Source organism: Dipodomys merriami, unplaced genomic scaffold, assembly GCF_024711535.1.
Source record: "Dipodomys merriami isolate MVZ:Mamm:240054 unplaced genomic scaffold, mDipMer1.0.p SCAF_59, whole genome shotgun sequence".
NCBI classification, from domain to species: domain Eukaryota; kingdom Metazoa; phylum Chordata; class Mammalia; order Rodentia; family Heteromyidae; genus Dipodomys; species Dipodomys merriami.
The window spans coordinates 3,720,265-3,735,799 of NW_027206168.1; the positions used below are offsets into that span (position 1 = coordinate 3,720,265).

The window sequence follows — 15,535 nt, forward strand, 5'->3', positions numbered from 1 at the left end:
GTGGACTAATGTTTGTGTTCCTGGGCCTGGCAGGGTGCCCGGGCCACAGAAAGTGCTAATGAAGGTGACTTTTCTCCTACTCTAGGAGAGCTGCTTTCTGTGACACACTCATTTAGCCCTCTAGGATCACTAGTAGCATTCGTAATTCTCCCACTCTTAACAATCCTACGTCTTTATCCTATTTCTCTTCCTCCCTGCAACTGGAGGAACTTTTGCTCCCCAGAAAGGTGATTGAGTTGGGCAGGGGTTGGGGTACCTGGAGCTGAGTCCACAGGGCTGGCATGCAAGGTTCACAGGCCCAGATTGGGAAAGAGCCGGGAACTGGTCGGTCTCTCTGATCCTGGTCAGGGAACTTTGGAGAAACCAACACTGCTGGAAAACTCAGGGACAGGAAATGGAAGGGGGAGGGACAGAGGGGAAACAGCTCGCGGTATCTCAACACTTCCAGGCCTAGCTCCCGTGCCTCAGTCATGAAATGAGGGTATAGATTGACTGGAGATTGGGGATGGAGGTGGTAGACCCAGAAGACCCCCTTCTCTGAGGGTAAATAGCCTACCCCCACTACTCATGGCGTGAGTTCCAGCTCTGTTTATATTTCTATTTAACTGTCCAAAGTCCCCTCAGCCAGGAGATGCCATGTTAGATTCACTTGGACACTCAGATACAGGGGCTCAGAGTGATTGCCTGGACCAGCCTCCTCTTCCCCTCTCCCCTCACACCTCCTTCCCCAATCTTCCCGGCATTCACATCTCTTCTTTCTGGGGTCTGGACTGTTGGTGGGAGCAAGTCAGCTCTTTATACTTTTAACAGGTAATGAAGGTCGGGGGGTGAGGGCAGGTGGTATTGTAGATGTCTGTGGTTCAGGGACAAGAGGGGATGGATGGGAAGGTGTGGGCTGTTCTGGGAAAGCTCCTGGCCTTGTCAAGGAGACATGAGATGGGACAGGAAACTAAGATAGTTCAAACCTTTCCTCCAAACTTATCTTCAACTTCATATCTAACCTCAGCTGTCACCTTGCTCTACTCTTAGGCCTTACTTTATTATTATTATTATCATTATCATCATTGTTGTTGCTGCTGGGTCTGGACTGCCTTCAAACCTCAGTCCTCAGATCTCAGCCTCCATGAGTAGCTAGGATTACAGGCGTGAGCCATCAGCACCTGGTGTCATTCCTTACTTTAATCTGTCCACATGAATTTGCTTGTCAGTTCAAAGCCTATCCATAAACACAGCTCCAGCTTCAGCCTGAAGTACAAGCTTCACTCCCAGCTCCAACACCAGCCTGGGGCCCATCATGGACAAGGACTTTCAAGACATCCAGCAGCTTGACTCGGAGGAAACTAACCATCAGTTCAGTGGTGGTGAGGAGCCAGGCACTCATGGGCAGAACCCCAGGAGAGAAAGTCCATTTTGGAAAGGCAAGTACCAGTTTCAGGGGCTTCAACCCCTGAACCCTTGTCTCAATTGCCAAGTGCTCTCTGTCTATGCGTTCAGGGGGCAGGGACTGCGTTCCTCCCCTTATTGTAGAGGGCCCCAGAGATGAGGGCATATTGGAACCAGAGGAGACTTTCTCCCTCTTTCTCCTACCCTGAGGCACATGTGTGCTGTGTGTGTGTGTGTGTGTGTGTGTGTGTGTGTGTGTGTGTGTGTGTGTGTGTGTGTGTGTGTGTGTGTGTGTGTGTGTGTACATATGCAGGCATGTCCACAGCCAGCCAGAACTATGAGTATACGTAAGAGTGAAGGTGGGAGATGAGCTGGGAAGAGTGGAGAAATGAGCTGGAAGGGCCTGCTCCCCCTACATCCTCCTGGGCCTGTCCTTGGAAAATGTTGAACATAATTCTCCAAGTGATTGGTGGAAAGATTTCAGAGACATTGCTGTGGTTCTAGGTAGAAAGGTAGGAAACAGGTGGAGGAACATCAGGGTGGGAGCTGGGATGGAGCCAGGCTCTGTGGAAGCAGAAGGGACCAGGGCACAAGCTCAGGGGAGAGGACAGAGGGGATGTGTGATCCTGAGGCTGGGGGACTGAGGGAAGGATTGTGCCAGGCAGGAAAGGAAGGGCCAAGAGAAACCTACTCCTGCCTGGGAAGGTGGCTCAGTGGTAGAGCGCTTGCCTTGCATGCCTGAGGCCCTGGGTTCGATTCCTCAGCACCACATAAGCAAAAAGAAAAAGGCCGGAAGTGGCGCTGTGGCTCAAGTGGTAGAGCGCTAGCCTTGAGCTGAAGAGCTGAGGGACAGCGCCCAGGCCCAGAGTTCAGGCCCCACGACTGGACCCCCCAAAAAAAAAGAAAAAAAAAGAGAAACCTACTCCACCTATCACATCTCCTTCCTGGAAGTGGGGTGGCAGGCCCCCCCCCCAACAGTCTCTACAGGGACTAAGGCCCACCTACCTCACTTTGCTTTGAAGCTGTTTGTGAGACCAAGAACTAGTGGAACACTCAATGGCTTTGGGTGTTGCTAAATCTTCTGAGGGTGAAAGGATTCAGCATTTGGACAAAAAGCTTAGAGAGAGTCCACGATTCTTTAAATTGATGCTTAAGTGGCCTGAAGGAGAGCACAGAGGGGGAAGTCCAGATACTGCACACCTGTCACATACTTCCTTCAAGCAGCTGCGGCTGTCTAGGAAGGAGCGTGGTCACAGGAAAGCGTTTTACTGTTGATGGCTTTCTATCTTTTCCTGCCACTTTATGTATACAGAGTTTTCAAGACTTTTCTTTTTTGTGCTAGTCTCAGGGCCTAGTCACGGTCCCTAAGCATTTTTTGCTTCAGGCTAGCGCTCTACCACTTGAGCTACACTTTCATGTCCAGCTTGTTGGTGGTTAAGTGGAGAAAAAAGTCTCATGGCCTTGCTTACCCTGCAATCCTCGGATTTCAGCCTCTTGAGAAGCTAGGATTATATGTACAAGCCACCAGTACCTGGCTGGATTTAATTTAATATAATTAATTATTATTATTATTATTTTTTGCCAATCCTGGGACTTAAACTCAGGGCCTGGGCTCTGTATGAACATCTCTGTGCTCAAGGCTAGCATTCTACCACTTGAGCCACAGTGCCACTTGCAAACTTTTTTCTGTTTTTGTGGTACTGAGGAATTGAACCAGGGCTCATGCATGCTAGGCAAGTACTCTACCACTAAGCCACATTCCCAGCCCTAATTAATTAACTAGTGTGTGTGTGTGTGTGTGTGTGTGTGTGTGTGTGTGTGTGTGTGTGTGTGTGTGCTTGAACAGGCATTTAATGCTAGACGTGGTTGTTTTCATCTCTAAAGCTCAACTTTGAACTTTTAAATACCTTTCACAGCTGTCTGCTTAATGTTGTTTTTCTTTTTTTCCACATATGCATTTATATGTATGAATATATGGGCTATAACTACAACATCTGTTTCAAGGACATTGTTTACAATTCTTTTTTTCTTTTTTTGTCAGTTGTACGGCTTGAACTGAGGACCTCGGTGCCATCCCTGAGCTGGTTTTGCTCCAGGCTAATGCTCTACCATTTTGAGCCATAGCATCACTTCCATTTTTCTAGTGGTTAATTTGAGATAAGAGTCTCATGGGCTTTCCTATCCAGGCTGGCTTCAGTCATCCTCAGATCTCAGTCTCCTGAGTAGCTAAGATTATAGCTGTGAGCCACCGTGTCTGGCTTAATTCTAACATCCATGTCCATTCTGCATCCATTTTAATAGATTTTTTCATTTACTTTTGGTGCTGAAGATGGGATCCAGGTCACGGGCGAGGCAAGCACTCTACATCCTCAGCCTGTTTGATTGATTTGTTAACCTCCTCAATATGAGCTGTGTTTTCCTGTACATCTTATGTATCTTGTATATCTTTGACTGGAGGCAAGATTTTGTGAACTTTACCACACCAGGTACTGGATACTTTTGTATTCCTCTATATACTCTTGAGCTTTCTTCTAGGATATAGTAACTTGCAATCTGTCTGATCCAGTGAGTCCTGACCATCTTGAGCTCGAACTCTAAATTCTATCTCCTGGACTAGGGAAGCTGCTGGCCTCTGTCTTGATTTCCCTTCCATGTCCTGTGGCCCAAAAACTTTCTCTAAGTATAAAATGGGGCATTTTGCCAGGTGCTGGTGGCTCATACTTGTAATCCTAGCTACTCAGGAGGCTGAGATATGAGGATCACAATTCAAAGCCAGCCTGGGCTGAAAAGTCGGAGACTCCTATCTCCAATTAACCACCAGAAAACCAGCAGTGGTGCTGTGGCTCAAATGGTAGAATGCTTGCCTTGAGCAGAAGAACTGAGGGACAGCACCCAGGCCCAGAGTTCAAGCCCCACAGCCGACCAAAAGAAAAAAAAAAGATGGAGTATTTTGGTTCATCTTATTTGTTTCCTCTTTTTCAGGAATCAATGCCTTTCCTTTGCTGATGTCCAGTGTCTTGAAAATTTGCTCCCTTCCTCCTACCGATACTGGGACTTGAACCTAGGGCCTCAAGCTCTTGCTTAGTTTTTTTCACTCAAGGACAGTGCTCTACCACTTGAGCCACATCCCCACTTTTGGCTTTTGGCCGATTATTTGGAGATAAGGGTCTCTTGAAATTGTCAGGCTGGGTTCTTGAACTATGATTCTCAGATCTCAACTTCCTGGGTATCTAGGATTACAGGCATGAGCCACTAGCATCCACTAGCCCTCTTTTCTTATGAAGCATGTGTAGCAAAGGGCAGGTGTGTCCCTCATCTCAGGTGTAAGAGCTTGGCTTTTCACAGAGCTGTTGTGACTATTGTGTACTATGTGTGTGCATGTTATATGTACCTGTGTGTGTGTATGTGTGTGTGTGGTGTGCATGCTTGCCCATGTTCCTGTAGGTGCAGATGTATAAATGTTCCATGTTTAACACCCCATTAATGGGGTCAAATCCATTAGCTCTTCCAGAATGCCATACTTGTTTCTTTCCTTGCCCTGTTCCTGTCCCTTGAATGTGTGGCTTCTGACACTCTTTTTCTCTTACAGGGCAGCCTCCTTCCCAGACCTTTCCAAAACGCCTTTGCTCCAGCTTCCATCTCAGTCTGCTCGCCCTGAGCCTCAATGTCCTGCTGCTGGTGGCCGTCTGTGTGATCAGGTCTCAAAGTGAGGTTACAGGGATGAGACAAAGATGGGGGTGGGTTATGGATAATGATGAGGTAGTGAGGAGAGCAATGAGAGGGGAGGAGGTAGAGGCAGCATGCTACAGGTGCTGAGCGCAATAAGAAGTCAAGAATGGGATCAATAGCCAGGTGATAGTGGCTCATGCCTATAATCCTAGCTATTCAAAAGGCTGAGATTGGGGCTGGGAAGGTGGCTCAGTGGTAGAGTGCTTGCCTTGCATGCATGAGGCCCTTGGTTCGATTCCTCAGCACCACATAGCAGAAAAAGCCAGAAGTGGGGCTGAGGCTTAAGTGGTAGAGCACTAGTCTACAGCTGAAGAGCTGAGGGACAATGCCCAGGCCTGGAGTTCAGGCCCCATGACTGACCAAAATAAATAAAAAAAAATAAAAAAGGAAAAAAAAAAGGCTGAGATCTGAGGATCGTAGTTCAAAGCCAGCCCAGGCAGGAAAATCCATGAGATCCAATTAAGCATCTAACAAACCAGAAGTAGAGGCGTGGTTCAAGTGGTAGAGCGCTAGCCTTGAGCAGAAAAGCTCAGGGACTGGGATTGGAGGCATGGCTTAGTTGGTAGAATGCCAGCCAATGAGCAAAAGTGTCAGGTACTGAGTTTGGGTTCTGGTTTTGTACCTAAAAAAAAAAAAATATATAAGCTCAGGGACAGCACCGCGACCCAGAGTTCAAGTTCCAGGACTAGCACAACCTCTCCTCCTACCCCTCCCCCCCAAAAAGAATGGGATGGATGATGGGGCAGTGATGGGCAGTGAGGGGGATAGTCACATGGATGGTAATGGGGGCACAGCCCCACACCCCTTCCTGTCTCACTGTCTCCTGACAAGGCACACGGCTGCAGGAAGAGCTGCGTACCCTGAAGGAAACTTTCAACAACTTCTCCTCCAGCACCCTGGTGGAGGTCCTGGCCCTGGGCTCCCATAGTGAGTGGCTGGCCGTTGTTTATCCACACAGATTTATCCGCTGGGCTCAGTGCTGAATCTGCTCAGGGGCTGTGGGGATGAAGCCCAGGGCAGATGATCTAGCCCTGAGGAGCTAGCAAGACTTCTACAGGTACTGGCCCTGACTTGAGGGGCCCTGGGGACCAACTGAGGCAGGCAGGGTGAGTGCCAGCCAGAGAGAAGAGGCTGTGACCCACAGGAGGTGAAGAAGAGCACTGTGTATTGGGGGACTGAGGACAATTCTAGGAACTGGGGTGGGGGAGGGAGTTGTGAGGGGGTCAGAGGTCAGAGAGTGGGAGCAAGTTGCAGCAAGTTGTGTGGACTGCATAGGACTGGGTTGTGTGAACACAGGGACCCAAGGAAGGAATTTCAACAGCACAGTGGCCTAAGCCCCTGCAGGTGCAGAGCAGCCTGATGGGGCTGAGGGTTCAGATGTTGACTAGGCCATGTTCCACGGGAGGCTGTGGGCTCCAAATGGCGCCCCCTAGTGTGTGAGGCTGGAGGTGGGTGCAGGAGGCTGAAGGAGGAATTTGTCTTCCTTTTTTTTTTCAGAAGGCAGCATGAGCGACAAATTGACATCTCTGGAGGCCCAGCTGGAGAAACATCAGGACCTAAAAGCAGGTCACATTTTCCTCCCGAAGCATGCGTGTGGTCTGTGTGTGAGGTGGATGTGTGTATTGTGTCTGTGATATGCGAGGTGTGCGTGTGTGGGTGTTGTGTGTGTGGTGTGAGTATGGGATGGTATCTGTGTGCAGTATGTGCTCTGGTGTTGGTGGAGTTGTATGAGTGTGGTATGTGTGTTGTGTGGAGCGTTATATGTGACTCATATGCTCCATCTGAAGCAGTTTAGTGTGTTTATGGTATGTGATGTGGTGTGCATGTGGCATGCGTGCAGTGTGTGTTAGACTTTGCCAGAAAACCACGCAGACATTTAGGCACAAAGAACAAAGAAAAGGTTTAGTGGCAGCAAGAGGAGCAGCAAGATTCCTTCTCACAAGAGAGAAGTGCTGGCTTTGTCTGAGGTGACTATGTAAGCTTCAGGGGCTAGGAGGGGCTTGGAGGTGGAGACCCGGTGTGGGCCTGTGGACCAGGGGCTTCATCATGGCGGGACAGGATTTATGGCTGCTGCCCAAGTGGTAGATAAGGGGCTGCAGCTGCCCAGACTGAAGGTTACATTAAAGGGGTTGTAACTACCCCAGTGGAGTGTCATCTCAAGGTAAAGAGGGGAGGAGGCCTGTTATTTGCTATCTGTACTAAATGGGCCTAGTGCTTGCTGTCTAGGAAAAAAACATGTTAAGCTACGGGAGAGGAGGCTACTGGGCCAACAGAGTGTGTGTGTGTGTGTGTGTGTGTGTGTGTGTGTGTGTGTGATGTGGTACATGTGTTATGCTGTGTGTTTGATGTGTGGGGTGTGTTATGTGTGCATTAGGTGTGTTGTGGTGCGTATTTGGTGTGTGTGGTGTGTTATGTATGCTGTATTGTGTTATATGTGCTGTGGGGTGGCATATATACAGTGTGTGTGGTGTGTGGTATATGTGTTTTGGTGTGTGTGGTGTGGTATGTGTGTTGTGGTATGTGTTTGGTGTGTGTGGTGTGTGTGGTGTGGTATGTGTGTGGTATGTGTGTTGGGGTATATGTGGCGTGGGCTGTGGTGTAGGTATACTGTATTAGGTGATGTGGAGTGTGGGTGTGTGTTGTGTCAGTATGGTACGTGTTTTGTGGTGTGTGTATGGTGTGAGGTTCTGAAGCCTCCAGCTGGGGTCCTGCACCTGGTCCTGGCGGGAGGGGACCCACACATTCCTCCCACTGTCCCTCTGTCCCCTAGACCACGCTGCCTTGTTCCTGCACCTGAAGCACTTCCCCACGGATATGAGCTCCCTGAAGTGTAACATGGTGTTTCTCCAAAGCAACGGTAGGGACTCAGTGGCACTGGTCCCCGTGTCTCTGTCCCGGCCACAACCGGGCCTCATCACCCTCTGGCCTGTGTCCCCTCAGGCACGAAATGTTGTCCTGTTAATTGGGTGAACTATGGAGGCAGCTGCTACTGGTTCTCGCGTGCTGGGATGAATTGGCACGAGGCCTACGCATACTGCCAGCTGGAGAATGCCCACCTGGTGGTTATCAACTCTTGGGATGAACAGGTGAGGCCCTGCTGTCTGGAGGTCAGAGGAAAACCGGAATGCTTTGAATGAGTAGGCCCAAGCAGGCTTGTTTTCCCTGCTTCTTAACCTAAAACAGAATCCAGAAGAGGAAGTGTGGCAGAGTTTGGGCAGTGGAGCAGCCATTGATTCTAAGAAGTGGGAGATGGTAGCCAGGAGCTGGCAGAAAGTGACAAGGAGCCAGTTGGGAGATAAACCTTGAGGGCAGGACATGGAGAGTCTGTGAATCCCAATGTTGGCCTTCAGATGTGGTTGTTGTCTGTGTCAAGGGAACAGAGTAGTGGGATTCCATTGACTGCTCTCCTGCCGTGCGTGTCTGGAGCCCTGCAAGGTGCCCTTTGCCTCTCATTTCCATTGCTGCCACCAGACAGTGACCTTGAACATGGTTCACAGAGGAAGAACCAACCCATTAGAACACATAAGGCATTTTTGTGCCATTTTTGTTGTTGTTGGTGGTTGTAGGGCTTGAACTCAGGGCCTGGGCACTGTCCCTGAGCTCTTTTGCTCATGACTAGCACTCTACCACTTTGAGGCACCGCACCACTTCCTGTTTTCTGGTGGTCTCATGGACTTTCTTGCCCAAGCTGACTTCAAAATGAGATCCTCAGATCTCAGACTCCTCAGTAGCTAGGATTCCAGGCATGGGCCACCAGCTCCTGGCTGATTTTTGTGCATTTTATTTTATTGTTTTTGCCAGTCCTGGGTCTTGAACTCAGTGCCTGGGTACTGTCCCTGAGCTTCTTTTGTTCAAGGCTAGCACTCTACCACTTGAGCTACAACCCTACTTCCAGCTTTTTCTGTTTATGTGGTAATGAGGAATCAAACCCCGGGCTCCATGCATGTTAGGCAAACACTTTATCACTAAGTCACATTCCCAGCTCTTTTATGCATTTTAAATTGTTATTATTAAGCTTTGGCAACTGCAAGGTATTCCAAGAATCCTTTTCTTTTTCTTTTCTTTTCTCTTTTTTCTTTTCTTTTCCTTCCTTCCTTCCTTCCTTCCTTCCTTCCTTCCTTCCTTCCTTCCTTCCTTCCTTCCTTCCTTTCTTTCTTTCTTTCTTTCTTTCTTTCTTTCTTTCTTTCTTTCTTTCTTTCTTTCTTTCTTTCTTTTTTTTGGGTCCGGTCATGGGGCCTGAATTCTTGGCCTGGGCGCTGTCCCTCAGCTCTTCAGCTCAAGACTAGTGCTCTACCACTTGAGCCACAGCGCCACTTCCGGCTTTTTTTTCTTTTTGCTTATGTGGTGCTGAGGAATCGAACCCAGGGTTTCATGCATGCAAGGCAAGCACTCTACCACTTCCCAGCCCTATTTTTGTTTTTATTACAGGCATGTAAATATTATATTTTGCTCAGATTACCTTCTCTGTTGCCTTCTTTCCCCCCTGCCTCCAATCTCCTACTAGTCAACAGCTTTGAGATTCCTAATGCTATCTTCACCTTCAATCTTTTTTCCTTTCTCCTTCCCCTCATTCTTCTAAATAGTTCCATAGTTAGAGGGATATTCTGGATATATATATATATATATATATATATATAATTATAATATATACACATATATGCATACATACATATATACATTCAGATATATGTATATGTCCATGAACCATGAGTATGCCTTTTAGGTCTAGCGTCCACATAAAAATGAAAACACATGAGGGCTGGGAAGGTGGCTCAGTGGTAGAGTGCTTGCCTTGCATGCATGAGGCCCTGGGTTCGATTCCTTAGCACCACATAAGCAAAAAGAAAAAAGCCGGAAGTGGCGCTGTGGCTCAAGTGGTAGAGCGCTAGCCTTGAGCTGAAGAGCTGAGGGACAGCGCCCAGGCCCAGAGTTCAGGCCCTATGACCGGATCCCCCCCAAAAAATGAAAACACATGAAATTTACATTTTGGGGGTTTGATTTATCTTGCTTGACATGTTGTTCTCCAATTCCACTCATTTTTCTAGAAGTGACTTAATTTCATTTTTCACTAGGGCTATGTGATATTCTGTGGTATACATGTGTACTGATAAATATATAGTATATATATGTACTACATATGTACTATATCTTCTTTATCCACTCGTCTGTGATTGGGCACCTTGGCTGATTCTGCCATTTGGTTATTGTGAGCAGCACTATTATAAACATGGATATTCAGGTATGTTTCTCCTTTAGATATATGCCCAATAGTGGTATATATCTAACAGGATATATATCTGACAGGATCATAGGTAGGTGTATTTTCAGTTTTTTGAAGAACTGACAAACTGACATACTGATTTCCATGGTGGTTGCACTAGTGTACCTCCCTACCAGCAGTGCATAGAGGCTTCCTTTTTTCTCGTATGCTCACCAGCATTTGTTATTGTTTGTTTTCTTAAGGATTGTCATTCTGAATGAGAGTAGTGTTTTTTGGTTTTTGTTTTTTGTCAGTCATGGGGCTTGAACTCAGTTTAGGCATTGTCCCTGCGCTCTTCAGCTCAAGGGGAGCGCTCTACCACTTGAGGTACAGCACCACTTCTGGTTTTCTGAGTAGTTTATTGGAGATCAGAGTCTCGTGGACTTTGCTGTCTGGGCTGGCTTTGAACTGAGATCCTCAGATCTCAGCCTCCTGAGTAACTAGGATTACAGGCGTGAGCTACCAGTGCCCTGATTAGTTTTGTTTTTATACCAGTGTAAAGGTTTGAACTCAGGGCCTCAAACTCTGGCTTAGCTTTTTACTCTCAAGGCTGGTGCTCTACCACTTGAGCCACATCTTCACTGTAGCTTTTATTTGACCATTGTTTTTTGTTGTTGTTGTTGTTTTTTGTTTGTTTTTTTTTGGTTGGTGAGGGGGCCTGACTCCTGACTCCTGGGCCTGGGTGCTGTCCCTCAGCTCTTCAGCTCAAGGCTAACACTCTACCACTTGAACCATAGATCCACTTCTGGCTTTTTCTGCTTATGTGGTGCTGAGGACTTGAACCCAGGGCCACATAAATGCAAGGCAAGCACTCTACCACTGAGCCACCTTCCCAGCCATTTTTTTTTTTTTGGCTGTCATGGGGCTTGAACTCTGGGCTTGGGTGCTATCCCTCAGCTCTTTAGCTCAAGTTGAGCACTCTACTGCTTGAGCCACACCGCCACTTCCGGTTTTCTAGTGGTTTATTGGAGATAAGAGTCTCATGGACTTTCCTTCCCCGGGCTGGCTTTGAATCATGATCCTCAGATCTCAGCCTCCTGAGTAGCTAGGATTACAGGTGTGAGCCACCGGCGCCCGGCTCCTTTTTTTGACCATTGGAAATAGGTATCTCACAGATTTGTCTGCATGGGCTGACTCTGAACCACAATTTTCAGATTTCAGTCTCCTGAGTAGCTTGGCTTACAGGTGTGAATGTCTTTCTGCCCAGCTTTTAGATTTCTTTTGACAGTTATGACCATTTTAAGAAAATTGATTCAAGGGCTGGGAAGGTGGCTCAGTGGTAGAGTGCTTGCCTTGCATGCATGAGGCCCTGGGTTCGATTCCTCAGCACCACATAAGCAAAAAGAAAAAAGCTAGAAGTGGCGCTGTGGCTCAAGTGGTAGGGTGCTAGCCTTGAGCTGAAGAGTTGAGGGACAGGGCCCAGGCCCAGAGTTCAGGCCCCAGGACCGGACCCAAAAAAAAAAAAAAAGAAAAAAGAAAAGAAATTGATTCAAGTCCTCATGTTTGCTAAGCAAACTAGTTCTATCCCCTCCCTCCCTCACCTCTTCCTATAGATTTCAAGCTAGTCTCAAACTCCTGGTATCAAGTGATCCTCCCACTTCAGGCTTCTGAGTAACTGGAATGATTTTTCTGTTAAAAGGTGAATGTATTCATTTAACATTTATCTTTAGTAGACATGTTTAATATTAGTCCTGTTTATTTTTATTTTATTTTATTTTTTGTTGGTCATGGAACTTGAACTCTGGGCCCGGTGCTGTTCCTGAGCTTTTTTAGTCAAGTCTAGTGCTTGACCACTTTGAGCCACAGCATCACTTTTGGTTTTCTGGTGGTTAATTGGAAATAAGAGTCTCAGACTTTTCTACATGGGATATCTTTAAAACATGATCCTCAGATCTCAGCCTCCTAAGTAGCTAGGATTACAAGCATGAGCCACTGGCACCCAGCAGTCCTGTTTATTTTTAAGGGTTTTATGCTTCTTTTGCTTTCTCACATTTACTTTGTTTTCTCCTCTATTGTATTTTGGAATAGTGGCAGTTCACTCTTAGTTTTACTAGTGATTACTTTTATAACTTTAAATGATAACTGAAATTTTTTGGCTTCAGAAACCAGAAGTTTATATAACTCTTCATTTGAAAGATGAGAAAATCTGCTGGATGTAGCTCAAGTGGTAGAGTGTGGAATGATTTTTATGATGATTTTCTTTTTGTTATTCTTATGAAAATGGGTGTAATTCTTCTTTTCGTGTTACTCATCCAGGAAGTGAGAAAGAATGATTCTGAATGATTTTTCTCTGCTCATCTGAGATTTCTTTACTCAGTCTTTGATCCAGAGACTTGGGTATTGATAATCTATATATTTACTTCAGTGATTCTATTTCTTTGTTGATAAGAAGAGGCCACTGAGAAGGCAGTGAATAGACTACTTTGTGTCTAGGTCTCTTCTTCCCAATTCTGTCAACCCTCTGAATGTGAGGAGCAACTTCACCAAACCCTGGGGTTGCCTTTTCATCAACAGGATACTGTGCAATGTACTAGAACTGATCCAGCCCTTGAACGAGGTGATCAATTACAACCTTGGTTGTGTCTCTAAGGAATGAAAATGGAATTAGGTGATTTGTCTTCCAATTTAACCTTTTTTCACACACTGTTGAGAGGATTGTTAGGGTAGATGTCCAAAAAACTAGTCTGATCACATAATTCCTTTGCAGCATTGCCAAGCATGGTGATTTAAGTCTTTTGGGATAGCCATCTCTGTTCAAAGGGGCTCTAGATTCTGGGAACCTGTTTATTAAGCTCAGAGACATTTTCACCCATGCCCTTGCCAGTGGGCTAGCACCCTCAAACTCATCCATTCATCATAGAGCTGCTAGACCCTGTTGCCAGGTCATATTGGGTTCTACCCTGTGAGTCCGAGCTCAGAAGCTTGAGGACTGGCAAACCTCAGAAAATGACAGCCACACAGAGCAAGGATCTGGAAGGGGAGTGAACTCAAGATTATTTATGGGTTCTGGGATATGTGGGAGCAGCAGGAGCTGAGAATCCAAGTGTTGGAAGCTGTAGATAGAAGACAAGAAGAGGACCAGAGTCAGAGTAGCAGTCAAAATGGGTGAAATGTCAGCTAGGCCTAGAAACAGTGTGGTAGGTAGGAATTAGATGCTGGATTGGCTCTCTGCATTCTATTACCTTACAAAGTGAGAATCACTATGACAGTCAACTTAGAGGACTTTTGAGGATTAAATGAGGTAATTTTTTGTGCTGGTTTTGGGACTTGAACTCAGTCAGGGCCTGGTGGTTACCCCTGAGATTTTTTTTTTCTCAAGGCTAATACTCTACTGCTAGAGCAACAGCTCTACTTCTGCTGTTCTGGGGGTTAATTAGAGATAAGAGTCTCATGGACTTTCCTGCCTGGGCTGACTTCAAACCATGACCCTTAGATCTCAGCCTCCTGAGTAGCTAGGACTACAGGCATGAGCTGGTGCCTGCCTCCTAAATAAGGTCATTTTTGTAAAGCACTTTATGCAAAGTTTGTCCTAGAAAATGTCCATTAAATAGCCATGGGGATATCCAACTTGAGATTTCCCTTCTCTTCAAAGAGTCCACTTTTACAAATGGGTCTTTCTTTCAACTTTTGCTTTTAAATAAACTTACTTTGTTTACATTAAAGTAAATAAAACAAAACACTCAACAGGGCTGGGAATGTGGCTTAGTGGTAGAGTGCTTGCCTAGCATGTATGAAACCCTAGGTTCGATTCCTCAGCACCACCTAAACAGAAAAAGCTGGAGGTGGTGCTATAGCTCAAGTGGTAGAATGCTAGTCTTAAGTACAGAGACGCTCAGGGACAGAGCCCAGGCCCTGAGTTCAAGCCCCAGGAATGGCAAAAAGCACTCAACAGCTATTGTTATAGAGGAAGAACAAGGAAACTCTTCCTGGGGAGGGAGGGATGTCTTAGCTTGGGGAAGATCAGGCTGAGGAAGCAGAAGGAGGCACACCTGCACAGATACATCATGATTGTACAAGACATTTCTGGAATCTAGCAACTTCTTCCCACGTGTTTTTCCAGAGATTCATCGTGAAACACATGAGCCCCTTTCACACCTGGATAGGTCTCTCTGACATACAGGGCCCGTGGAGATGGGTGGATGGAACCAACTATGAGCACAACTACCAGTAAGTGGCTTCCCTGTATTCCTTGGTTAGCTGGCCAGTTGACCTTTCACCCCAACACACAAATCCCTTAGGGGCCAACTTCCCCAACGTTCCCTCCCCGACTCTCTACCTTGATGGTCCCACTGAGCGATCCTTTTTGGGGGATTAGCAGATTGGATTGGTGGGAGACGGTGAGGGGAGAGCCTGAGCTTTGTCCTGTCTTCTTAGGCACTGGGATATAGCTCAGCCAGATAACTGGCATGGCCACGAGGTGGGCGCAGGAGATGACTGTGCGGTAGTCTTGGCAAATGGCTTCTGGAATGACAAATTCTGTGCAGAGCTGAACCACTGGGCCTGTGAGATGAAACTTAATATCACCGTGTAGGAGCCCGGCTTCAGTGTCTCCCATTGGTACCCCCAGCCCCTGCCCCGGCCCACTTCTGCATCAATCTAGCTTCTCCATGGAGGAGGATTGTGAAGAACAGAAGACAATGGAGTCCCAGGCATGGGGAAGAGGAGTTGAGGAGAAATAGGAAGTGGGTGCTGGGAAGGCTGAGATCCCTCCTCACACCACAATGTGTTGTACTTAGTCTCATGCTCACCCTTCTCAATGGAGTAGGGAAAAGAAGACACAAATACTTGAAACTGTGTGGCTTGGTTATTTGGGACTGGGACATGAAGGGGACAAAGAAGGTCAGACAGAAGGGCTGGAGGAGGAGGGAGACAAGGAGTAACCCTATAGCCTTGCAGCTTGGCAAACACCACCAGTGGGATTGTGGAGGGTTAGGGAGGAGAGGAGAGAGGCTAGGACCAGAAATGCTCAGTGACAATTATGAGGGGAAGTTAGAGGCCATCCAGGTGCTCTTTCCTTTCCCTGCATTTGGGAACAAACCTCAACCTCCAGGGAAGATGTGTGTGAAGAACAGAAGGTTTGCTCAGATCCCTGCCCACCATTTCCAGCCTGGCTGCTCCGTTTGGACTCTAAAGACAGTTATCTCCATCAGTTTCTGCAGTGGG

At 47.0% G+C, this 15,535-nt stretch overlaps 1 protein-coding gene across 1 annotated transcript; it reads left to right on the forward strand.

Moving 5' to 3' along the window:
* The first annotated feature begins 604 nt into the window (after positions 1-604).
* On the forward strand, positions 605-15,163 carry LOC138813271 (asialoglycoprotein receptor 2-like). The gene is made up of 9 exons (XM_070001593.1): positions 605-810; positions 1,209-1,418; positions 4,973-5,089; positions 5,944-6,039; positions 6,610-6,678; positions 7,883-7,969; positions 8,053-8,198; positions 14,433-14,539; positions 14,747-15,163. The coding sequence occupies exons 2-9, from the start codon at positions 1,295-1,297 to the stop codon at positions 14,901-14,903; spliced, it is 903 nt and encodes a 300-aa protein (XP_069857694.1). The 5' UTR covers positions 605-810; positions 1,209-1,294; the 3' UTR covers positions 14,904-15,163.
* Positions 15,164-15,535: the final 372 nt, after the last annotated feature.

Excerpts from the sequence above, each read along its gene's own strand:
- LOC138813271 (XM_070001593.1), top strand. The coding sequence starts at position 1,295 with ATGGACAAGGACTTTCAAGACATCCAGCAGCTTGACTCGGAGGAAACT. Across the intron at positions 1,419-4,972 it reads AGAAAGTCCATTTTGGAAAG|GGCAGCCTCCTTCCCAGACC; the intron begins GCAAGTACCAGT and ends TTTCTCTTACAG. Across the intron at positions 6,040-6,609 it reads CCTGGCCCTGGGCTCCCATA|AAGGCAGCATGAGCGACAAA; the intron begins GTGAGTGGCTGG and ends TTTTTTTTTCAG.